Source organism: Eurosta solidaginis, chromosome 5, assembly GCF_040869045.1.
Source record: "Eurosta solidaginis isolate ZX-2024a chromosome 5, ASM4086904v1, whole genome shotgun sequence".
Lineage (NCBI taxonomy): Eukaryota > Metazoa > Arthropoda > Insecta > Diptera > Tephritidae > Eurosta > Eurosta solidaginis.
This window is the reverse complement of record NC_090323.1, coordinates 210988839-211014944: the sequence shown is the minus strand read 5'-3', so window position 1 is coordinate 211014944 and position 26106 is coordinate 210988839. Positions and strand designations below refer to the sequence as shown.

The 26106-nt window shown below is 38.6% G+C and overlaps 2 protein-coding genes across 10 annotated transcripts in view; one reads left to right on the top strand and one right to left on the bottom strand.

Annotated features, from left to right (window-relative positions):
* Nucleotides 1-6934, bottom strand: part of MTF-1 (Metal response element-binding Transcription Factor-1) — a 96226-nt gene extending 89292 nt beyond the window's left edge. The window contains exon 1 of one of the 2 annotated variants that reach the window (XM_067787949.1): nucleotides 5396-6934. In XM_067787949.1, the coding sequence (XP_067644050.1) occupies nucleotides 5396-6771 (1376 nt within the window). In that variant the 5' untranslated portion in view covers nucleotides 6772-6934. The remainder of the gene's footprint in view (nucleotides 1-5395) is intronic. The other variant, XM_067787950.1, reaches the window with a different exon arrangement.
* A 17268-nt stretch (nucleotides 6935-24202) lies between these two features.
* GAPcenA (GTPase activating protein and centrosome-associated) overlaps nucleotides 24203-26106 on the top strand; it is a 33076-nt gene continuing 31172 nt past the window's right edge. For 3 of the 8 annotated variants that reach the window (XM_067787954.1, XM_067787962.1, XM_067787960.1), the window contains exons 1-2: nucleotides 24215-24461; nucleotides 24662-25397. In XM_067787954.1, the coding sequence (XP_067644055.1) occupies nucleotides 25136-25397 (262 nt within the window). In that variant the 5' untranslated portion in view covers nucleotides 24215-24461; nucleotides 24662-25135. Of the gene's footprint in view, nucleotides 24462-24661; nucleotides 25398-26106 lie in introns of all 8 variants that reach the window. The other 5 variants (XM_067787956.1, XM_067787955.1, XM_067787959.1 and 2 more) reach the window with 5 other exon arrangements.

Here is a 26106-nt window from a genome sequence, read left to right as displayed (position 1 = left end):
CAACATTTTATACATAATTTGAGTGCAATTTACTTTTTCGATTTCAGCTGAAGATTTCTTTTTAAAGGTCATTTAATTATTTAAAAGAAAACGAACAATTTATGCAAAAACAATATGTTCAAAAAAAAAGCATGATGAGACGAACTTTCCATTCAGGAATACTTATGAGTATAAAATCCTGGGCTAGCAAATAAATATTAAAATTTTGAATGTTAAAAAATTTTAATGAATAAAATCAGACTAATATTCAATAGAGCATACGGATAAGTGGGTATTCAATTTTGGTAGTCGGTATTTGTATAACTAAAAAAAATCAAGACTTTCAAGTTAGCGCATTATTGATTTAAACGAACGATATAATTATCAAAATGGTTCATTCGTTTTTCGATTCGGAGCTATTACTTATCTGCTGCTTTGTTCAAAAACCGAAGTAGTTCAAAATAGTTTTTCTAATAGCGTTTTACTATTTGACTATTATAAGATTATTCGAATCAATAAAAGGATCGATTGAACGAATGTCTTTTTCCAAGTGTAGTTCAGAAAGCATCAATTGAAATGCAAAACAACGTTAAACGTAAGGCGGAGAGTTGGCGTAAGGGTGATCAAATGGCGGACGAGGCGATACATGTGTATACAGATGGTTCCAAAGTAGTGGAACGATAAGGGTCTGCGGTATACTGTGCTGATCCGGAAATAAAGAGATCTTACAGGCTGTAATTTGTAGCGTTTTCCAAGCGGAAATAGTAGCCGTAACCAAAGCGGTAGAAACCCTGGAAGAGAATAGCTTAAGCTGCAACCGGGTTAACTTTTATATTGACAGTCATGCAGCAATTAAGGCAATAATCTCGCATAGCACAGGATATAAATGCGTGTTAGAGTGTAAGCAGTCCCTGGAGAGAATCAGGACAGGGAGAAGCATACATCTATATAGGGTCCCAGGGCATATGGGAATAGATGGGAATGAAAAAGCGGATGAACTAGCTAAAAAAGGCGCACCCATTGAAGCTTGCTCCGTAGACGTCCCAATTAGACTGGGCGAGATTAGGCGAAGGCGAGAGGTGCACATGATCGACTTAGCAGGAAAGGGTTCAAGCGCGGGGCTGTAAAGTGTCGAAGATTATGTGTAGGTCTTACAACCTTATACTAACAAAGTTGCTTCTATCATTAAAAAAGAGAGGACTGTAGACTCATGACGAGTATTTATTTTTAAATTAGTCTTGGTCAGTGATAGCAGATGTAGGAAGTGCGGGCTGTAGGAGCAAACGATCGAGCACGTGAACCCCAGCGGGTCAGGGGGTCAGAATATACCCGCGGTAGATATGCCTGTCGTAAGAGGCGACTAAAATACCAGATTCAAGGGGCTGTGTAGCGCAACCCTTCAGGTTGCTAGCGCAATATATAGCTTCTCCAAACCCAATTGTCAACCTCACCTATACGTAGCGAAGAATCCTGTTTCACTAACAGACGACGCTCTGGCGACCCCAAACTCCTCATGGAACTTGGTGGTGGGGAGGGAGAGAGGGCCTGAAGGTTTAATGTGGCCAAATAAATCGTTTCCGAGATGGTCGGGCTAGCACCTTAATGGTGCTGTGTTACCGGAGCGTACCGGATCTGAATCCGGCAAAGGACTATATATATAATAAATAAAGAACGGAGTTATTTTATAACATAGGTCCTGGTTTTGATAGGGTTTTCCAGTTTGGTCGTTAAAACAAATTTCTGGTAACACTAGGGACTGATTCAGTCTATGTGAGGTCCTCATGGACCGGTCAGTTCAACCTAACCTAACCTAAGTCGGTGAGTTATTTGTATTTTAAACCTCAAAAATGTTAATTGTGTTTCAGAAAGAAAACCGTGAGTTGCAATTCAATAAACATAGGTGCGATTCAGAAACTAACATATTACTTAAGATCGTTGAGATAAAAATCTTTTACCCTTATTAGAATATACATAGAATTATGAAGATTCAAAAGCATTGAAACCAGAGAGAACAAAACTTAGAATACATCCTGAAATAATTCCAATTAAGACATCGAGTCCAGGGAATTCTGGACTTCCCTATCCATTTGCCATACCGAAATCTTGGGGTTATATTAAAATAAATGGGATTTCGGGATCTCATATTGCATATTAAAATATTTTTAACTGGTTTATTTTGTTAAGTTTCAATTTCCTGGTAAAGTACATCCTACTTTAGGCGATACAAATTTCAATGATCCGAAGGAGACAGTCGCTTTTCTAATAAATCTTATAACTTTAAACGAGCAACTCTTGTATATTTGTATGTTTGTATAGCCGAACGATCTAGGGAACGGCTTAACTGATTTAAATGAAATTTGGCACTGAGATAATGTATCACCTTCTAAGACTTTCTACCTAGGTGTTGCCACTCAGAATGTTTCACAAGGTTCCCACCTATTCGAAATTAAAAAAAAATGTCATGAGATATGCCGATATGGGTATCAAACGAAAGGCATTTCACTCCGCATTACGATAGGGACATTTTTGAGTAGGGTTGCCATTTAGGGTTGCCCCCTATTCGAAATAAAAAAAAAATTGCATGAGATATGACGATATGGGTATCAAACGAAAGATATTTCACTCCGCATTGCAATAGGGACATTTTTGAGAAGAGTTGCCATTTAGGGTTGCCACCTATTCGAAATTTAAAAAAATTGCATGAGATATACCGATATGGGTATCAAACGAAAGGTATTCCACTCCGCATTACAATAAGGACATTTTTGAGTAGGGTTGCCATTTAGGGTTGCCCCCTATTCGAAATTAAAAAAATTGCATGAGATATGCCGATATGAATATCTAACGAAAGGTATTTAACTCCGCATTACAATAGGAACATTTTTGAGTGGGGTTGCCACCTATTCGAAAATAAAAAAATTGCATGAGATATGCTGACATGGGTATCAAACGAAAGGTATTTCACTCCGCATTACAATAGGCACATTTTAGAGTAGGGTAGCCATTTACGGTTGCCACCTATTCGAAATTAAAAAAAATGCATGACATATGCCGATCTGGGAATCAAGCGACAGGTATTTCACTCCGCATTACAATGGGGACATTTTTAAGTAGGGTTGCCATTTAGGGTTGGGATAGTTAGACGAAATTGTACTCTACTTCCTCATATTCTATCAAAGCTTTAAAGGAGAACATTAAAGTTAAAAAACCTTCGTAAAAAAATCTTACACATGATACGACTTTATTTTCTTAATTTCACACACGCTAATAAAATTGAAATGCAATATCAAGGCACCGAGCAAATTCTAGCAAAATACATTTAAATGCATATTTTTGGCAAATATGAAATGAATAATTGCAATTTCTTACAGATTACTATTAGAAAGATTTCACACCTTAGCAAAAAGATATCTCACCATGGTAATTTGCTACCGTTGAACACGAGAGGGATTCAAGGGGTTGTGTAGCGCAATATATAGCTTCACCAACCCAATTGTCAACCTCACCTTCGAGCGGCGAATCCCGTTTCACTAACAGACGAGGCTCTGGCGACCCCAAGCTCCTCATGGAACTTGGGGGTGGGGAGGGAGGGATGGCCTGAAGGTTCGATGTGGCCATATAAATCGTTCCCGAGATGGTCGGGCCAGCACCTTAATGGTGCTGTGTTACCGGAGCGTGTCGGATCTGTATCCGACAAAGGACCATCACATCGATAACACTCCCCAAGGCCTTCGGGGAGTAACCTAATCGCTACAACAACAACAACAACAACAGAGGCATATGTTCCATTTGAAAACGACATCTAACCATTAACTACTTACCAAAAGATGGCGCTTAGGGAAGTAAGTTGACATTTAATTAAACTAACTGAGAGTTGTCATTCGTGAAATTTTCAAGCTTTTGGAATGTAATAAAACTGTGAGACTTTCATATTGTATAACTAAAAAATTTTTTGAAATTAATAATTCGGCACATGAAGATACTCGACCTAAATAACTTAGTTCTCGATTTCACTAATGGTCATAACAATCCCTTATACTATAGACTGGAATTACCCATTTCAAATTTTTCATTCCAGTTCATTTTGCGGTTAGTGTTTGATATGTTTTTGAAATCTATTTTTAAGGAAATCAAATATTGGTAAGTAAAAATATATAATATATGTACATATGTATAAAAAAGTAGAGTTTGATCAATGATGACATGTAGAACAAAGTATGTATGCCACTCGAAAATTGCCGAGCAAAGTTTGGGCGACCGGTACTGTTTTTTATTAAACTAGGGCGGGATGGCCTAGGAGGTCGCATGTGGTCATAACAAATCGTTCCCGAGATGGTCGGCCTTGGTACCGGAACGTACTGGATCTGCATCCGGCAAAGGACCATGAAACTCGATAAAACTCCCAAAGGCCTTCGGGGAGTGTCCTTATCGCTACAACAACAACATTAAACTACTCATATTTGTATACTATAAATAATTATTTTTGGACCAAAGCTAAAAAGAAACAGTCTCTGGATGGTCCAGAATCAAATCTAGAAATCCCGGGATTGCAAAATATCCCGGGATTCAATGCCTTAATTCCAATACAATCCGAAACACAATTTCAAAATATTACCGGAAAATAAATCGCAATAGTCCCGAGATAGTCCTAAAATGATCCGGATATAGTTTTGAAAAGAACTACAAACAACTCCGAAATGATCCCTAAAATTGTATCACAACAAACTTGTCGCGAAACGATCCCGAAAAGGTCTCGAAATATTCCCCAAAAATATTTGCAAAAAATTCCATTCTCGTATCCAGAAAGCCCAAGAAAGATCCCAAAAACAGTTCAGAAATGGTCCCGAAGTAATATTTAAAAGAGTTACAAACAGTTCCGATATTACACCGAAAACAATGCCGAAGCGGATAAAAATAGTCCCGGAACAATTAATGAATTTTGGTTATGGAGATACATATTTAGAAATACTTTCGCAAGTATTCTGAAATTTATCCGAAATACTGCGTGACAATCCCGAAATTAGCCTTGAAATGATTCAGAGATAATCCCGAAACACTATAGGTTTCTGAAGTTCAATTGACTATTTTGAAAAACTTCGGTGTTTCTAAAGTACTATGGACTATTCTTTTATAAATGCTGAAGATTTTTAAAGACAACTGACGATGTCTTCAGCTTAAGCAGCTTTTTGACAAAGTCTTTTTTTTTTGCTTTTGTTAAATATATCATTTCAGAAATTAGATTGCAGTAGGTTCATTAAAAATAAATTAGATATACAGTATAGCAAAGCAACACATGCGGCATACATATGTACACACATACACACAAACATTACCGATCAAAAGGCATAAGCAGTTAAATATGCTATTGCCAATGTTAGAGTGCGTTAAAATATTTAATTGATTTTAGAACAACTACCTTTCTCCTTTCAAGTTATTATGTGTCGACTTATGTTGCTGACCATCTAAAATATCAGCAGAAGCAATCGATGCCGACGACGGCGAAGACAACAACGTGAGATCAGTTGTATCCATTTCTAAATTATTCATATGCACATTATCTGATATTGATATACGATCATAACATCCTAAAGAAGTTGTGGACACTACTGTAGGCGCTGGAACACTCAATGCTACCACTGTCGGTGGCTGCACTTGAACCAACTGTTGATCCTGGAATTTATATTCTAATCGTAGACAAATATCATCATGATTACTATTATTCATAGTATTTGTATAAAAAAGCGCATCATTTGAAATCGAATCGCTAAAGTCTAAGTTGGTTGATGAAAATGGCGATAGATTTTCTCCCATATTAAAATTGGTTGCATTTTCTATATCATATTTGAGATTGTGGGATTTCTCTTGCCGCTGCTGCATATGCATTAGCATTTGTGATTCTTGTGAAACGTCAAAGGAATCGTTGGCCGAAATAAACGTAGATGTTGATGATAATGGTGATAATATTGGATACTGCGCAGGTGATAAAATTGTTGTCGTTGTACAAAATTCACTTTGAATAGGTGTTATTATTTGTACAGGACTGTACGAGTGACATGTATTAGATGAGTTAAATGATGTGGTTTGATTATCGTCCGACAATATTAAACTGCGTGCATCTAATGAACCATTTAAATAGCGCATAATTAACTTATCAGCACCTTGATAGTTTAGGTTAAGGTTGTCATCGTCGTCGTCGCCAGGATTGCTATAACTTGTGCTAATTGACGTAGGAAAAGATATATGTGCTAATGACAAATCATTATCTAGACATACATTATTATTCATACATTCATCACTTTCATGTGCCATTATTGCATTACATATTGGATATACGAAATCAGTTGTATCTTCTAGAGCTAAGCTTAGTCCTAAATGATGTAGCACCTGTTGATGTAATTGCTGTAGTTGTTCTCTATCGGTATGTGACGTTGCTTCTTCCGTTAACACATTCAAATTAATTTGTTTGGTTATTTCCGATGATTGCGAAATATCCTCAGTTGGAGATTTAATAGAAAAATCTGCAGGAAAATCATCTAAACTATCCAATAACTCGAGTTGTATTTGTGGTGATGCCGATGTACTTGACGATGAGGGTATAGAACTATACGCCGAAGATTGATCATCAAGTGTGGGTGGTTCACATTCTTTGAAAGCGCTATCAGTTTCGTTGTTCATTGTTCTCATCGTTGTTGTTGCCTTAGGCGACACTTTTTCAGTAGGATTTATTGCAGTGGCATAATTAAATTCCATTGCGTCACACACTTTATCAATAAATTGCACAAAATTTACCATACGTATTACTTTAATTGAATTCGTTTTATTATTTATTTGCACTAATCCCGTTTATCACTTGCTAGGTAATATATATATATATTGAAAATCGTACAAGAAATATAAATTGCTAAATTTTTAACACGATCTTGGTCATTACTTGCCATTATCGCGATACAAGTCAAGAGAGTTATGATCGAGAGTTTTATGATTTTGACATTTCTAAACCGCCGAGAAACATTTCAGGATCGGAACGCTACTGGCTGTTTGATATGCACGGATAGTATAGTATGGACAGAGCGGCCATCTCTTTTATATATATAAGAACGTTGCTTGCTTTTATTGCGCTTAAGGGTGTAATTAATGGTGACTTATAACCATAACCAGATAAAACAGCTGATCGAACCTACCTTATACGCCAATTACACGGCTCAAGTATCCTTGTGCCAATTACCAATTTGCACAAGGATTTGCCCGATATGTGCACTGGTTGCGCTATTTGCGCAGAGAACTGCGCTAAAATCAAAACCATAGTGTACAAGTACAAGTGTGTTGACTTATCTGTCAAGCATTCTGACAGGCACTCGCTGGATTCGGAATGACAGCGAATTCAAAATGGATACCATTACCGAGTGCGCCGAATGATTGAAAAATTGAAAAAGTTGATACGATTGGTAGTCAAAAATGTTGTCGTTGAGACCAAAAATGCGACTCTAGACCTGAGATTTCCATCAGGTGAGCGAGGCTGTTTGTAGTTTTGACGTTTATCGCTTAGTGAACACACTTGGTATAGGTACACTATGATCAAAACCATTTTGATATTTACGCATGTCTGCAAATATTGCACATGCTTTTTTCTTCGTGTGTGGTGAATCTTACACAGTTTACCTGTGGTTTCTGATAATATACCATCAGTAATTATTGCTTAAAAATGTTAATATCGAAGGCGTAAGGACCATCTCTAGCTTGTAACAGGAATTCACACAAATGTAATAATACATAATAATTGTTTATCAATTAGAACACATGTTTCATTTGTTGCGCTAGTTGAAAAATGAATATTGCGCAGTGCTGCAATGAGTTGAGCTGGTCTTGCAACTAAAATATAAAAATTATAAATACAATGGAAAATAAACGCTTCTGGTGCGAGTTTTCCCACTTATACTGTGAATTACCAGCACTGTTCAAAATAAATAGTGTTTTTTTTATACAATTAGTGCCTTTTTTATACAATTAAAACACATGTTTCATTTGTTGCGCTACATTAAAAATGAATATTGCGCAGTGTTTTTGAGCCGTGTATGTCAAAATTTTCATTTGCACAAATTCCGTCGTTTTATATTTGCGCATGGCTTTTGTGTCATGTATGGGCCGTCTTATGGAAATCAATGTAATCGATTAATGGTGCCAAACCATAACACTAACGCCATAACCATACCATAGCCAACCAATTGGTTTTTGGTTTCTAGCCATATCCATAAGCTAAAAATATTTGAGGTGGTGAATTTAATAACTTTTTGTAGATTTTATTCATTGTTTTGGATACACTTTGACAAAGAGACTTATTTTTTGTGGAATATGGTTGCAATTTTTTGCGTTTTCTTCATTTTTATTAAATTTTCACGATTTTTAGGTTAGGACACCATTAATCGATCACATTGGAGATGGTTATGGATATGGGTATGGTTACGACTATGGCGCTAGGGTAAAGGAAGTTTAATTGGCCCTTTAAACACATTGGTTTACACTACGCAAAACATATCGCTTCCCAAAACAGCCGGTTCATTGTACCGGAGCGACTCGGGCTTTTTCGACCAAGGACTGTTATTTCAATGTAACCCACAAATAACAAATATGATAAATGTATAGACGAATTCATTGAAAGAAATATACGTAATATATGTCGCGACTTCATAATTAAATTAATAGAGAAATTAAGGCAACGCTCCCCGCACAATATAGAAAAGCTTAGCAAAATATATTTCTTTTCGGGTGAAAACACATTGAGAATTGTAAAACCTCAATGGTTTTCATATTTCACAAATAAAAAAAAAAAAACAATTATAGCACTGATGAAATAGCGAGATTACAAATGCAGTGAAAGAATATCTATATCCACAATTGGAAAAATGTTACTTCAAAATTAAGTTTTTGGTTTTATGTTAAACAGTGTAATTCCAAAAGCTTGTCGATTTTGTGCTGCCACTTAGTAATGCTGAAGTTGCAAGAACGTTTTCAAGCATGAGTTTGATTAAAAGCAAACACAGAAAAAAATGAGTTTAGTTATGTTGATTTCGTTTCTGACAATAAGAAGTGGTCTTAAACGGCTGAATAAATGATGCCATGACTTTGAAATAAACAACGATTTCTTGAAATTATTGAACACAAAAAAAAATTTATGAGTCTAGCAAAAATAATAATACATCTTCTGAGGACGAAATCTTAGATTTTGAAGTCTAAGGCCCTTCAAATATATCTCGTCCCAACATAAACTTGAATACCGCACAAGTGTATTCTAGTGGTTATTCGTACACCCGTAGGAAGTTAAAAGTCCAGAATCCTTTCCTCCCGATGAGAGCCACGGCTCATGGATCAGCGCCACGTCAAACGAACCCTCCTCAAGGGTTAGGAGGAGTTTGCTCGACGCCACTTTACTGTGTTGGAGGTTTATCTGTAGGACTCGCAGCACCATTGGGCTGTTTGTCCCCCTCCAGCACCTTCGTCTTGACGTCGTCGTCCTCCCCTTGCCCTTTTGGTTTAGAGTATTCGAGGCCCCCTTCAGCCTCTCGTGACTGTTGTGAAGGGTGTTCCTCTGTGCGAGTCACAGCACCATTTAGCGGTTGGTCCTCTTCTAGCACGTTCATGGTGACGTCGGGGACCTCCACCTGTCTTTTTTCCCTTAGGCTTTTGAGGTCCTTTTCGACTTCGCCCACCTCTAGCGTGTTAGGATTTTTATCCTCGGGACTTCTTCTGAGTCGCATGTAAATTTTGCCAGTGCCAAAGGACATTTTACCAAGCTGCGTGTACAAAATATCCTCCGCCTGCTTGTTTATTTGGAAGATGTAGAACTGACCATCCTCGGTAGGTCGAGATACAGTAAGTACCTTCCAATCCTGTGTCGGTATGTTCGGATTCTGATTCTGCAGAAGTCGCAGTGTATCCTCTGACTTCATCACGCATGGTATCCATACCTTAACTTTTGGTACCGTGGGGATTTGCGCTTTATCCACCACCTCAAACCGCGCGTTCGTGCCTTGCCTTTGGAGGTTTGGAACCACTTCCTCCAGCCACTGCAAGCTCGCGATGTTGTCGCACGCTATCATCTTCATACCATCCCCCCGAATCAAAGGTTGGAAGGGGCTTACTTGGTTGTTCCCGCATCATCTTAAGTATTAAGCTAATAAGCTCCCTTTCCACAGATCTCCACCTTTCAGTAGTCATTTGTCCGAAAGGACTGCTACGATCAACCAGCGCCACAGTCAGTGACTGCTTTGCCACATCACTCATCTTCTCGGGAAAAGCAGGAGTCTTAGTGTTATCTCCCTTTGGCACCTCCGAGAAAGCCGGAGTCTTAGCGTTAACTCCCTTTAGCGCCTCCGAGAAAGCCGGAGTCTTAGCGTTATCTCCCTTTGGCTTATCTCCTACTTCCTTAATTGGAACTTCCCTCTGACTCGCAGCTTTCGAGGTAGTTGCTACCTCGCTATTGGGGCCCATCTGTCTTACAGCCTTGGACCTACTTGTCTTGTCTATGCGACTGCCCTGCTTCGCGGCTCTAGGACTGGGTCCTTTCTGCCTCTTGAAAGCAGGCTTATCGCCTTCCGCCGAACGTTGCCTCTTCATTCTGCCATTCGACGCTTCTTCCTCCTCGTACCGGTTGCAGAACCGAGGGTTTCTCGCAGCAAACCTTTTGAACTGCCCTCGACCTACTTCTACCGCTTCATGGGCCCATTCCAAGCGCTCGATCTCCACTTCTGTTGGGTCGACCACTGCTCCCAAGCGTTGAACAATTCTTAGTGCTGCACGGTACTGCGAGACAGCTCTTTTACTTCCTCTGCTCCGTACCCTTCTCCACTCTTCTACTTCGTTTTCATTTGTGTGCTTCTCCAACACGGAGCTCATTGAATCAGCACTACTCTCGCTCCCCGAGTCCGACGCATCGCTTAATTCGTATTTGTCGTCCTTGGATTGCGACTCAGTCCTCCTATTTACATCGTCCTTATTACAGTCAGTTAATGAGTCGTTCATCTTGGTCGTACGACCACCTGCCCGACAAGGCGGGCTCAGCGGTCCAGTATTATATACGGGGAAAGAACAGTCCGCCACAGCAGCGCCCCTTGCTGTGGTAAGGCCATTAATACTTCCCGAGGTGGCCCGGTATCGGGAAGGATCCGTTCGAATACAGCCAAATTTATCCCCTGGTTGCAAATCGTCCAATAGGCACGGTCCGCATAACACCCTGGATTAGGGGGTTGGCAGTTCTTGGTCACCGACATCCCGCCGCCCTCGTATGAGGCGAAACGGCGAAGATGTCAGTCCTAACCAGCTCCGCCTCATAGTCGGGCGCTATGGAGTTCGGCTAAGCCCTCACACCAACGACAAGGTGCCTACCCTAGTGAGGGTAAAAGTTGAATAAAAAAAAAATTGGAAAAAAATTTAAATAAATTTTCATCGGCCAACATTTTGGTAAGTCGTATTTTTGGCGAACCTATAGCCATGCCGTCATTATAGTAGTGTGAAAAATACTTCTTACTTTTTAACGCCAAATGGCAAAACTAAAGTTAAAAAAACTAGTATTTTTGTTATTAAAAAATATAAAATAAACTATAAGAACAGTATTATTCTATTATATCTTGTACCCTATTTTTTATTAGTTTACTTTACCTTTTTTATAACTTTGTTTAAGTTTAATTTAAAATAAATGTGAAAACTTACATTGAAGAATATACATATCGTCGCTGCGCAAACGGAAACAGTTATGTGTTTTTTGTTCAATTTTTTTTATTGCATATTTTATTATCACTGTATAGAGCCCACATTCCTGCATATGCCGCTTTACTATATCTCTTTTGGTTTAGAAGTGATCAAACACAGCTATGTGCTCGCAGTTCTAGAAGTACTCTGAAAAACGATTATGTACTTACTTGCTTATAACTGTTTTTAATTGCTGGCGAAAGTGCTTTGATTTCAATGTAAAAAATAATTACAAACTATCTACGTACTTATTCAAATACATACTATATATACTACGTAGGTTCTACAATTCTATTTGCTCGGAAGCAATTGGAAGTCGACCATTGCAAAGGTAAATATTGTAACGAATTTACTGAAAATTCTCTTATTTGCAACCTTCTACTAACGTTCGGCCCACATAACTGTTGAATAAATAACTCTACTATTAAATAATGCAAAATGGCCTTTATTAAAGTACTTCACAATAACACTTATACTTCGCAACTGTTGTTGCTTTTAAACTGTTTGACTTCCTCGTTGACATATTTCTATTACTGTTTGTTACTAGCTATAAAACTACAGGCTACAACTACGTTTATAGCTTCTCATATGCGCGTGTATATGTGAATGATACTTGCACAAATTAATGCCTACTTTTGGGAGTATCTCAGACATATGCATGTGTTTGTGCGTTGCTCTCCGCTGCTTGTATGGACATATGTATAGACATAATGATTGATTTATTGATGTGGATACAAGTCACTGCTTAGTATTGGCTTAGAGATCATAGTATCCATTAGTGTTGCTAATATTCGTCACACTGCCCTCCACCTAAGTCTGATCGTCCCGATCAGACAAATCTCTTGATCTAAACGCCGCTAGCATCTCCAAAATGAACCGCCCTTCTATTTCGTGGTTTCCCAATGATTTGTATGCGGTAGATGGTATCACTGATTTTCTTCACAACTTTGTAGGGGCCTTCCCAACTGCACCAAAATTTGGATGTTTATTGTTCTCATCGTACCTGCGTTTCATCTTACTACTCATTATCCTGGATGGTTCCCTCGCCCTCTGTTGTTTGGCCAATGAACTACTTTGTAGAGCTTGCTCTTGACGGATTGGCTTCACATAATCAGTGTCGTTCCGAAGTTTCCCAACAGTCGTGCGCCCTGGCTTGAAACCACCTTGCATTCTTTCTGGGAAATTCTTTCATTCGTTTTACTGCGTCCATTAGGGTTTTTCAATGCCAGTGTTTCTCTCGCAGGTACCTTCGGTTTTGATTTGTTTGGCCCATTCGTTCCATCAACCTTTGTCCGATCTACTTTCCTTGACTTTTGTGGTCTCTGTTGAATCACCTCCACCAGCACTCGCTTACTGCTGAACCCTTTCTCCAAACTGAAGTTAAGTGGCACATCCTTGTTTTTACATCGCATAATCTTTCTCCGCATATCGATCCTGATGTCATGGTCAACTAGGAAGTCCACTCCCAATATGACTTCATCAACGATCTCCGCCACAATGAATTTGTGTAGAATCATGACCTCCCCAATTAAGACTTCACATACCACTTCTCCCTGGACTTGGTCACACTCGCCAGTAATCGTACGCAATCTTGCTCCAGGTAATGACCTTACTCTCCTGTTCACCAAATCATATCGGATCAAGGAATGAGATGCGCTCGTATACAGTCAGTACACGTTTTTTGCCATCCACAATCCCTCTGACGGTAAGACTGCTTGATTTCCTTCCAATTTTCGCCACAGATATCACAGGACATTCAATAGATGGAGACAGCTCTCGATTTCTACATCTTACTCGCTCTTGCTCATCCCCTCCAGATTTGTTATTAAGACCACCCATGCTGTTGCAACCACTAGGATCAAGATCGCAATGACGTGCAATGTGACCGGGCTTCCCGCATTTGAAGCATTTGATAACTCTTTCATCCCACTTTTGCGATCCATTCAGCGCCTCCAATATTGTGTTCACCCAGCCTGGCCTTTCTACCTCCACACGGCCTGCTTTGAACGCTGGCGCACAGAAGCGATGCTGTTTCCTGGGTTACTGCATGGGATACCGTTTCGGCAAATGTTAGTTTTGGATTCGCATACTTATGTAGCACGTTTCCTTTCCACATCCCGTATGCCATTTATAAAACTCTGAATCTTTACCCTTTCGGTGTATTCCACGGGTGTGCCTGCCTTCGCAAAATGTGCCAGCCTTTCAACATCCGACGCAAACTCTTGCAATGTTTCCCCAGCCCTCTGGAAGCGGTTCAGTACCTCCATTTGTTATATCTGTTTCCTATGCTCCGTTCTGTATCGTCTCTCTAGAGCGCCGATCAATGCTTCATAACAGTTCCGTTCGCCCTCTGGAATGGTTTGTAAGTTCTCAGCTGCAGGCCCTTTCAATGTCAAGAACAGTGCACCAACTTTATCGTCAACATTCCAGTTGTTCACTGCTGCGGTCTTTTCAAACTGGAGCTTAAATACCTGGAAAGGAACAGAACCATCAAACATTGGGGATTTTACCTTCAGAGTAGACGTTGAAGTGATTGGACTGTTCAATTGTAACTCCTGAATACGATCTTTTAAAGCATCTATCTCGGCCTCCATTTTATCTTGTCGACCACTGAACCCTTCCTGAGACTGCGTTGGTTTCTCTTCCATACGCGCTTCCAGTTGTGCCGACATTTCTGATATACGTGCCTCTTGTATTTCAATTTTAGATGCTATTTCTGACGACATTTCTGAAATACGTGTCTCCTGTGATTCCATCTTGGATGTTATTTACGACGACATTTCTGAAATGCGTGCCTCCCGTATTTCCAATTGTGATGCCATATATGTCTTCTGTTCTTCCAGTTGAGATGACATTTGCGACGACATTGATGTTACTGTCGATGTTTGTGCACATATTGCAGCCAATATCATGTTCAAGTCTGTGCTGGTAACTGTCTGCGATGTTTCGTTTTTCTCTTCAATTTTTGTTGTTGATTCTTCCACATCAGGATAAAAGACATACTCGTCCACGTTAATTCCTTCCAACTCCAATACCTCTCGTAGCCGTGCTTGAAGTTCGATCTTATTGCCGGTGGTATTCAATCCACGGCTCTTCAACTCCTTCTTCAGTTGCTGGATCCTCAATTCACTCAACTTTGCCATTCCAAGTTGTATTCGCAATCTTCGGAATTTATTCAACAATTCCTCTTCTGACACCAATTGTAACGAATTACTGAAATTCCTCTTATTTGCAACCTTCTACTAACGCTCGAATCACTAAATTGTTGAATAAATAACTCCCCTATTCAATAATGCAAAATGGCCTTTATTAAAGTACTTCGCAATAACAATTATACTTCGCAACTGATAGCTTGCTTAAACCAAACTGATTTTTCGTGCCTCACCTGTTGCTGCTTTTATACTGTTTGATTTCCTCGTTGACATATTTCTAGGCGCTTCTATTTCTAAAATTTACTAGTTAGTTACTAGCTATAAAATTACCAGCTATAACTACGTTTATAGCTTCTCATATGCGCATGTATATGTGAGTGATACTTGTGCAAACTATTGCATACTTTTGGGAGTATCTCAGATATATGCATGTGTTTATGCGTTGCTCTCTGCTGCTTGTATGGACATATGTATAAACATAATGATTGATTTATTGATGTGCATACAAGTCACTGCTTAGTATTGGCTTAGAGATGATAGTATCCCTTAGTGTTGCAAATATTCATCACAATATTGTTTACCAATCTCCAAAGATATTTCGGTTTTTAATCAAAATATGGAATAATATGGCATTCTTAATGAAGAAACTGACTTGTTTGAAAAAATAGAGGACGAGGAGGAATACAAAGAAATTGACACTTCCTAAGGCAGCCGGTTCTATGTACCGGAGCGACTCGGGATTTTTCCCGACCAAAGGCTGTAATTTCAGTGTAACCCCATTTAATTTGTTGTGCGCCTCCCACAAATGGTCATCCTCCCAGCAGATCCTTGCAGCGGAACTGCGCCATATTCTCCTGCTCCGGGAAGGTATGCTGCGTTTGCGGAAAAGAATCTTTTTAGGACGACCACACTTTTGTCAGTGTGTGACGTGCAAGGGATGGTTGCATCAAACAGGATGTTCTGAGCTAGACCCCAAAACCCGACGTCGTCGTAACTTTTATAAATCTTTTGTGGCTCCTTGCTGTTCACGCCCAAGGGAGTCCCGTATTCTGCGCCAGTCCCAGGGGCACAACAGCAATTGCGTCCTGGCCTCCCTCAACTCAGACATAGTCACCTATCACTTACCCCCAGAGTGACGAAGTCTCCCCCGTTGCACTTCAGATTCTGCATTTAAACTGTAATGGGTTAACTGCATAACATCCGCATTGCAGCGATCCAAGAGACCAAACACACTGCAAGATCTGCTCTGCAGACCTGCTCTGGACATAACGTCCACCCAAAAGATCGCGAGAGCGGAAATGGACGCGGTCTGGCGTTTATCACCCACCACTCAGTGTGATATAATCTATTTGATCCCAACATCGACATCACACTACCGACTCTATTACACCTTAAAATCTTGGGTGTGACGTTCGATCAGGCTCTACATTTTGGAGAGCATGCAACCGCAATTGTACCGAAAATCCAAAGCCGTAATAAAATCGTCAAATCTCTTGCCGGCAGCACTTGGGGTAAAGGCAAAGAAAATACAGGGCTGCCAAAATACTGCCCTCAGAACCGCTACGGGCTGTCTTCTTATGTCCCCAGAACACCACCTACACAATGAGGCGAGAGTGTCGTCCATTAGAGAGATAAAGGAAATGCTAAACAGCCAGTTTTTGTTGAATACCCAGAAACCTGGGCATCCCAACAGACATCTGATTGATGAAGCTACACCTCCCAGGAGCTTAAGGGGTCGTCTCCGTAGGCATTATGAGGAAATACGGCAAAAAATTCACACATTTCCCTACCACCAAAAGCAAATTTAAATCATGTTTGAAAGGAGCTATGTGCTATAAAACGGCGAAATTATTTATCGCGTCGCAATGGGTTAAAATACATGATTTTTTCCTTCACACATCAATAACATACTTTCCATAAATGGACATACTTTCCATAATGGACACCAGAAATAAATTTCTGAAAAGTTATATTTCTTTATTTCAGTCTATGGCATTTAAAGCCCTTACAGACTAGATAACAATGTTAAATTAAAATTAGATAATTATTTAATAGTATAGTACATAAGTTGAGTATAGACACAATAAATCTTACATGCTATGAAGAGATTGACCAGCACATTTATCTGTTTGAAAAGATATCAGTAAGTATTGTGTTATGGAAACGCATCTACAGTGGAAGCAGTAAGGAAGGTGGTCGGCATGATGTGGTGGTGCACAGTGGCTCGTCATTGTCGGCTGGGGCGGGTCCTTGCCAACCTTACTGTGCCTGCGCCATAAACAGAAAAAGTTCCTATCATGCCTGTCAAAACTGAAAGCTGTCAAATTCAAAAAAACCTGACAGAAGCGCAGAGACCGACTCAAAACGCTTATCAATACAAAATAAAACCACATCCGGCCGAACCGAATGTCACGGACAGACCGTTAACATTCAAAAATTTAAATTCAAATTCAAAAAAGACTGACGCAAAAAAAAAACTACCGAACCGGAAATGACCGGTTACCCAAACGCTGGAAATCAAAATAAAAAAAAGCTGAAAATTAAAAGAACCAAAAGGAAAAATAAACAAAAAGGGCCGAATATACATAGGGGGCGCCGCGGGTGGTGTTGCGACGCCCGGTGCATGTCCCACCCTCAAAACCAGGCATGCTTAACCAACGAACCGATATCATTTCGTTACGATAATTAACGTTAATAAACGAAACAAAGTCATTTCGTTTCGTTTATTAACGTTAAGAACGTCAAATTAACGAAATGATTTCGTTTCGTTTTCTGCCATATCAAAACGAAATCAAATCGTTTATGTTGATTATTAATTTCAAGCTATGCTGGCAAAGCTGATTGATGGCGGAGTCATTAAAGGTGAAAACATTAGCCAAGCTGATTGCAACTTTTCTCATGAATTTTGACAGTACGAACATTTCTCAGAGTATTTTGACATTACCACCAACGAATTACACAAACAAATTACATGGAGTTTGTGTGTGTATGTCCGCTCGCTGTTGCCACCTTACGGCTTCATCATGGCTATAGCATTGCCAGCACAATTCAAACATAAAGTATCACGTTTTTGTTAACGTTTTTAACGTTAACGAAAGCTTTTCGTTTCGGTTAAAAACGAGATACAATTTATCTTGATAATTTCTTTATCGATAATATTTCGAAGTGTTTCAACGGAAACGGTGGAAATTTTTTGATAAACGATTAGCTTAACGTTAAGGTGCATCCCTGCTCAAAACCATGGCCACCGACGCACCTAATCTTTCGGTGGCCCCTTACCTGATTTACCTAAGTGCCTTCTAAAAGAATGTAGACGCCAGCATTCCCTTTTAATTACAATTTATTTATTTATACATCTTTAAATTCAAGGCATTACCTAATATAATACACTGTTTCGAACATAAGTATGTCGTTTCAATAAGGCCACGGAGCTCGTTTTATTTTCTATCCTTATGTTGACGTATTTATTTTGGTTACAATAAATTCCATTTCATTTCGCTAATACGTAAGAGAATGCAAAGAAAGTTGCCTTTAATTAAATAAGTCAACTGGAACTACGCTTCAGTAGAGTTATGCGGCAGTTACCCACGAACGTACGTAGAAAAAACGTGTCAGCTGACACGACCTATCTTATGAGTGTGCAATGTAAACGAAAACTCACCGACGTGCAACGCCCGTACGTACGTAGCCCGGAACGTAGAAATCAAAACAATTTTGATTTTTTCCGTAAGAACGTGTCAGCTGATCGCTCTCTCACTAGACAGAGTTGCCTAGTAAACTTTCGTGCGCTAATTTTTGACTGTTTGCAATTTTATGCAAAAAAGCCTAATTAAAATTTGAAAAATTGTGGAAATAATTCGAAATAATTATGTAAAAGTGCTGATTATAAATATTTAATCTATTTATCCTTATTTAATATGTATTCCGGCCTTTTACAATATCAAAAATTAAATTGGAAAAAGTTGATGTTTCCATAAGCATACATGCAAAATGGTCAATGGCAACAGTGCTTATCTGTAAACAATACACACACAAATATGTTATGTACATGTACACAGACGCACACATTGATTCCTACGGGCTTGAGAGTTCGGTCAAACGTGCTTCGTACGACAAACGTCCTTACGTACGGCACACGTCGGTGGGTAACTGCCGCATTAGACTGCAGTGTCCTAAATGCGACAACGCTCGCTCGTGTGCATCAAATTTGTATGTACGCACTATTTATATATATATATATATATATATATATATATATATATATCAATTCCGAAGGTAGCAAAACTAGAAATAAGGGTTACTGAAGCGCAAGTGGAAGGAAAATAAAAGGAACCCAAACCCTTGGAATGCGAAACTTCTTAACTAAATGTTTAGGTACAACTTACAAATTTTAGTGGTCTAACCTAATCTTAGAATATTATCTGAAACTTCTATGATTGCATTTAAATTGCATACCGATGTTCTATGTTCTGAATGTAATACATACTTTATATTTTTGCAAGTACAATTGCATTAAATTCATTTTTATTTGTCTTATTTCGAGTCTATGGAAATTTGATTGCCACACCAATAGATATGGTCGGGCAAAACTCTCGTAACAATTTAATAAGCTTTTATAGCTGTAGTCTTCGTGGGAACATACCAACTTGTGCCATGTGATCATATAGAGATCATGCAGTTAATGAATTTTTAGGTAACGTTTCAGTCGCAACAGTATAGTGGAGCAGTAAAAAAATATTTCAAAAAAATTATAGAACGAGTTTATTGGTTCATGATCACAAAGACATAAATCCTCTATTCCTTGTTGCGACTAGATGCTAATTTCTCGCGGAAAGGCATATGTCGCTAATGTGTAATGCATTACCCATTCACATGGCTTTCGCATGTATATATATATAAAAAAAATATGGTTCAGAGTGACACATTCAAATATGTAAAGTACTATATATACTGGTGACATTATTCTGTAACTTGACTTGAATAAAATAACTCGCAGAACTCGAACTTTTATAATTTTGGCTTTCTACTTCTTGACTGTATTGACTTTTCACGAGCTTTACAGAACAATGCTTCTTACTCGCAAGATTACGTGTTCGGCTTTACATTGCACATACCCGGCGGGTCAATAGAGTTAAGAACACCAATATGTCCGAATTCATATACCGTATTTCCATGGCTTTCACATGTATATAAAAAAAATTATGTTTTAAAGTGGCACATTTAAATATGTAAATTACTATATATATACCGGCGCCACTATTCTGTAACTGGACTTGAATAAAATAATTCGCAGAACTCGAACTTTTATAATTTTGGTTTTCGATTTCTTGACTGTATTGACTTCTCACAAGCTTTACAGAACAATGTTTCTTACTCCCAAGATTACAGAACTGGTTTTACATTGCACATATCCGACGGGTCAATAGAGTTAAGAGCACCAAAATGTTCGAATTCATATACCGTATTTTCGAATCGAGTTACAGAAAAGGGTCTTTAGGTTAATTAAGTGTGTTTGGAGTGAATTACAAAATTTGAAACGATAATCTGTAAGTGACGAATTTTATCACTTCATATAAATACATAATATAATTTCCTCGAGTTGGAACGGACTCACCCGGTTTCAAACGTTGTTGTTGGTTGTGGTGCGTGGTCTTGGGCGCGCTGTTTTGGTACTGTTGGTGGTTGTTGCGCTCTGGTCCGAGGTGATCGAGTGAACCTGGTGGCAATAAAACTTCGTGTTGACTATTACGACCTGGATGATTTGGTGCTAATTTGGCGTTCGTTGTATTACGCTGCAGCGTACCGCTGGCCCTGGAGGCGGAGGTCTTGGTTTAAGAGTCTTCCAGCAATTTCGCTTGTGCTGGTACTATTATAACAATGGGTATTTGAATTCGGACTTGTCGATGCTGTCGTATCAGCAAGATTCGTTAAATGTTTCTTAAATGTCCTTTTTGGTCCGCAGGCAATTGCAACAAAAGACGGAAGATTCCAAACGGTTAGATACTAGCGAAAAGCTTCGCCACAATTAGAAGGCGAAAAAAGTATACGCAAAAATTATTCTGCCAATGTGCTGACCGGGTAGTTGGTTGATAAGCATGCGGGGCTCAGTTAAACGGCAAGCAGTGTGCAATTAGTAGGAGCACTTTTACAATTCCGTATTGGTGGTTTTCACTGCTGTCGCCTTTATGTGTCGCTTCTCGGTGAATGCCGCTTTTCTCTTTATATTTTAATGTTTCTCTTTAGTTTTTCTTTTCTTTTTTTTTGCAAATTTTTTTCACGTTCTTCTACTTTCCATGGCCGGAATCTCGTCGCATTTTTTCGCTAGTGATCGCCGGTCTTTCTTTCTTGTTTTTCGATACTTCTGTATTGCAACTTTCGCCCCATCACCAGTCACTAGGTGTGTTCGCACGAAAACGCTCCCAAGTGGACCGTAACCGTAGACCATAACAGCAGACCATTGTTTTAAAATTAAACTTAGAAAGAGCAAAATCAAAAGCTGAAGAATCAGAGATGCGATTAAAGTCGGCCATAGCTCTAAGCAAAGGTGCATTTGAGGCATAGAGGGTTCGGACACAATCCGTATAGAAAATAGGTATATTACGAAGAGGCCTTATAGCGATATGGAATCGGAGACTCCTGAGGAGACAAGGTGCATCAACTACACCACTAATGATGTCATAAACAAACGTGAGCGATAGGACAGTTCTTCTGCATTCCAGGGACTCTAATTTGATAAGTGAGCACCTGGATTTATAAGATGGAATCGGTTCAGAAAAGTTCATCGAGCGCAACGCGAACCGAACAAACGCTTTCTGCACACGTTCAAGCCTAACAATATGGCATTCATGATACGGCCTCCAAATAAAACAGGCATATTCCAGCTTCGAACGAACTAGTGCAGTGAACAATAACTTGAGGGTGTAGGGATCCATGAAGTCTGTGCAGGAACGCCTAATAAAAGCCAGAAGTGAATACGCCTTAGCAATAGTAGAATTTATATGAGTCGTGAAAGAAAATTTCGAATCGAAGACAACACCCAAGTCCTTTATCTCGTTAAGAGTTGAGAGGTGGGTACCATCGAGAGAGTAGGAAGTGGGAATGAGGCCACGTGATTTAGAAAAGCTTACAAGAAAGGATTTGCTAACGTTTAGTGGCGAGTTATTGGCACGACACCAAACAGCAACGTTATGTAAATCAGATTGCATTTTGATCACGTCGTCTGAGTTTGCGATGGTATTAAAAATCTTTAGGTCATCAACGTATAATAGAAAATTAGAGTGCTGGAAGCAGGTGGAAATATCGTTTATAAAAATTACAAAAAGTAATGGGCCAAATATGCTACCTTGAGGCACCCCGAAGGTAGCTGTGAATGTGTTTGAAGAGTTATTGCCTATAACCACAACACAGCTACGCTGGTGGAGGTATGATTTAATCCATGATAAAAACATCGAGTGGAAGCCCACGCGAGTCAATTTAGAAATCAGGATAGAATGACTAACTTTATCAAATGCTTTTGAGAAGTCGGTGTACACAGTATCAACTTGACAACGGTTATTAAAAGAAGATATGCAAAAATCAGAGAAGATAGATAGGTTTGTTACAGTGGATCTACCGGCCATAAAACCATGCTGATTTTCAGTGATTAGAGGTTTAACAGCCAAGTACATTTTTTGTTTCACAATGTACTCGAATAATTTTGAAACAGATGATAATTTTGCAATGGGCCTATAATTCGCGACATTGTTCTTGCTACCACACTTGAAAATAGGGCTGATGAAGGTTATCTTCCACGCATCAATAAATTCGCCGCACTCTAAAGATTTGTTGAAAATTAAAAGGAGGGGAAATGCCAGATCCAAACAATTTTTCAAAAGATAAGACGATAAGCCGTCAATATCAGTATGGGTAGATGATTTAATATTCTGGATTCCATCGACCATATCTTCAATTGATAGAGTCAGCGCACCAAAGTTAATGGGACTGTCAACCACAGTGGGCAACTCCTGCGGGTCTTCCGGTGGCGTAACGAAATTGGAGCAGAAGAAGGCTGCAAAAAGATTGGCCGCTTCAGCTGTTTATGAAGCATGCTCAGAATTATAGATGACTGAGGCAGGGATACTTGAGCATCGTTTTTTGGAATTTACATAAGTCCAGAATGCCCTAGGGTTTTCCTTAATGTCGGATTCAAAATTACGAACATAGTTACCATGGAGCCTCTTGCCTAACGCTTTGAATGATTTGGAATAACGCAGGTATTTTTCTTTATACGCCATTAGCTTAGTGGCCTTGAACTTTTTGTAAAACCTATTCCTCTGATTCTTAAGCCTCTTTAGTTTTCTGGTATACCATGGTATTCTGTAACACCGCTTCATTTTCTGAGGTATATTGTTTATGCAGATTTGATTTACAACGTTTTTAAATAAGCTGAAGCATCGAGCAATATCACATCCCCAAAACAGGGCTTCCCAATCAACGGAAGAAACTTCCTGATATATACAGTCATAATTTCCACGTCTAAATGAAAAAGTAGGATCCTCATTCAGAGTTCCAATACTTTCGAAGTTATAGAATTCTACTTCGAGAATAAGTGGAATGTGGTGCAAACCAGAGCACGAAAACGGTTGCAGGCATTCGGTGACCGTAAAGCTAAAATTATCATTAAGAAAGATAAGATCAAGAATTCTCGACAGTTGATTGGTGAAGCCGTTGATCTGAGAAAGCCTAACACTTGAGAAACTGTCAATAAGGTAAATCTCAGAAGTGGTGTTTACATTGTTCGGAACCAATGAGTAGTTATTATCGACGTAAGACCATTCAATATTAGGTAAATCAAAGTCACCCAATATGCAAAAGTTACCACTATCACAAGAACGAACTAAATCAGTAATATTATCTACATGAGAGTATAAGTGAGTCTAGACTAGACGGTGGAATATATGACACACAGATAAAAATTTCAGAGATGCCGCGAACTGAGACATACAGTTGGCCCAAAAGCGAGTCTTGATCCTTCAGCTCCACAAGCGACGAGTTGATGTGCCGGCGTATGGCAATTAAAACTCCACCGCCTCTAGAGAGTCCAGTTTTAGAAAAATCGCGATCCTTACGATACACAGTGTACAGGTTAGAGTCAAAAAACTCAGCATCAAGGAACTCAGGATTTAGCCAGTTTTCAATAGGAACGAACACAAATGTTTTTGTGAGCGCAGCGACGATATACTTTTAGTTTTTTTGCAACGAGTTTTGGATTTTCATGAAGAAATTTAGCTCTTTCTAGCCCCTTTTTCTAGATTTTAGCCCCAAGAAATTTTTTTCTGGTAACACTGGCTGGGACAGCGAAAAGTCAATTGCAGGTTTTTCACACAATCCAGAAGAAAAAATGCAGGAGAAAAGTAAAAAATGCTCTTAAATACTAAAAAAATAATAATAATTGTGGAATTCAATCCTAAATAAATATTTTCAGCAAATACCAATAGATTTGGTTGAAAATTTACACAAACATGTATGTTTTAAAGAAATATGTATCTCGCGAGTTCGTGTGTGGTTGAAATTCAATAAAAGGAACGGTTGACTATTGGCGAACCTATAGTAAGAGAAGGAAGCGGGCGTGCACCACCCACTAACTACACTATAAATATTTGTTATTTACCTATTACCTATAAACATTTGCTTCGTATTGACTACAATACCGCAACTGCAACAGCGATTGCGATTCGTCATCGATCAGATTGAAAATCAAACGAGCATATCTCTCAATTGTTTTAACAAAGTTTTTATTTTATTTTCAGCTAAAAAATATATCAATTAACTTGCTAAATGCACTAAAAACTGCTTCTGAGTAAAAGTTGAAAGAAATGAAAATTTGAAAGGGAAATTTTTAAAGTGGAATATTAATTGTTAAAATCATGTAACATTAAATGGGACTATTTTTGCCATTGTAAGTACTGCGTACTCCAAATGCAAATTCATTAAAAATGTTCTAATATAACGCCGCCGTCCCCTAAAATTACGCACTTTCGTATGTACATATCTTCCTGCAGTAGTTAATTATAAACAGACATACATATAGGTACATATGTACCTACTATTGTATGACCTCTCATACATAGCTTATGCTATACATGTGTACATTTAATCATTTTTGAGACAATAAGAGTGCACATACCAATCCCATAGCTTCGTGTATATTCCAGAAACATCCCAAAAATAAACTAAAAACAAAGCAAATATACGAGCTGCTGAAGTATTATCAATACCAAGTAATGGATGATAATCTTAGTATTAAATCTTCAGAGTCTTCATTAACAACAAGTGGAGAATATGAAATTGTTACGGATAGCAATATAACAACACCAATAGAGCAGCAACATACATCTATTAAGGAATTAAATATAGCTAAACCAATGAGCTGCAACAAATCCCCAACGCTAGATATAGCCAATAATAAAAATATTAATGATTTGCAGCATGCCATGAAGGATGCATTACTTGAAATTGATATAAGTTCGGATACGTCATCTGATGGTAAGGAACTAATTTTTACAATACGTTTTGTTGATTTGAATTATCATACGTACGTATAATAAATATATTGCTGTATGGATACCACCGTGACAATGAAAATGTTTAAACTTAATTCAGTCAGACTAAGCGAAACACTCATCCAAGGCGGACTTACTATAGGGAACTAACACAACTTTTATTGATACTTTGAAAACAGGTTTCCGTCAGTTGAGTGATAGAAGTTTTGTTTTATGACCGGCGAGTGGAAACAAATGTCCACTGAATTAATTATTCTTCAATTTTTAGGAATATTTCCAAGGCGAAACCATACATGTACTGCATTCCCATTGAATACTTCTTTAAATTATTTTTTACTCTTCAACATAGTATTAAGAGAAAACATTTCCAACAGGCATTTCTGTAAATGTGTTTAGAAATAACTTTAAGTAAGTTTATATTATAAGCGAAGTATAAACGCTTTCAATACTTGTGATCCGGTCTATGAAAAGGTGGCTTATGACTTAAAAAAACAAATTGCGACATACAGCTGATAAAGATAATGCATTTCTTAAGGACGTTTGTGATCTTCCTTTTTTTTGAGTCATAAGCCACCTTTTCATAGACCGGTTTACATTTAATCAATTTTAGTTTTCTTCGATAATCTTTTTGTAAGCGTTGAGATCGAATGTTTTATATAGTTTTATATACATTTATATACATTTCGATTATT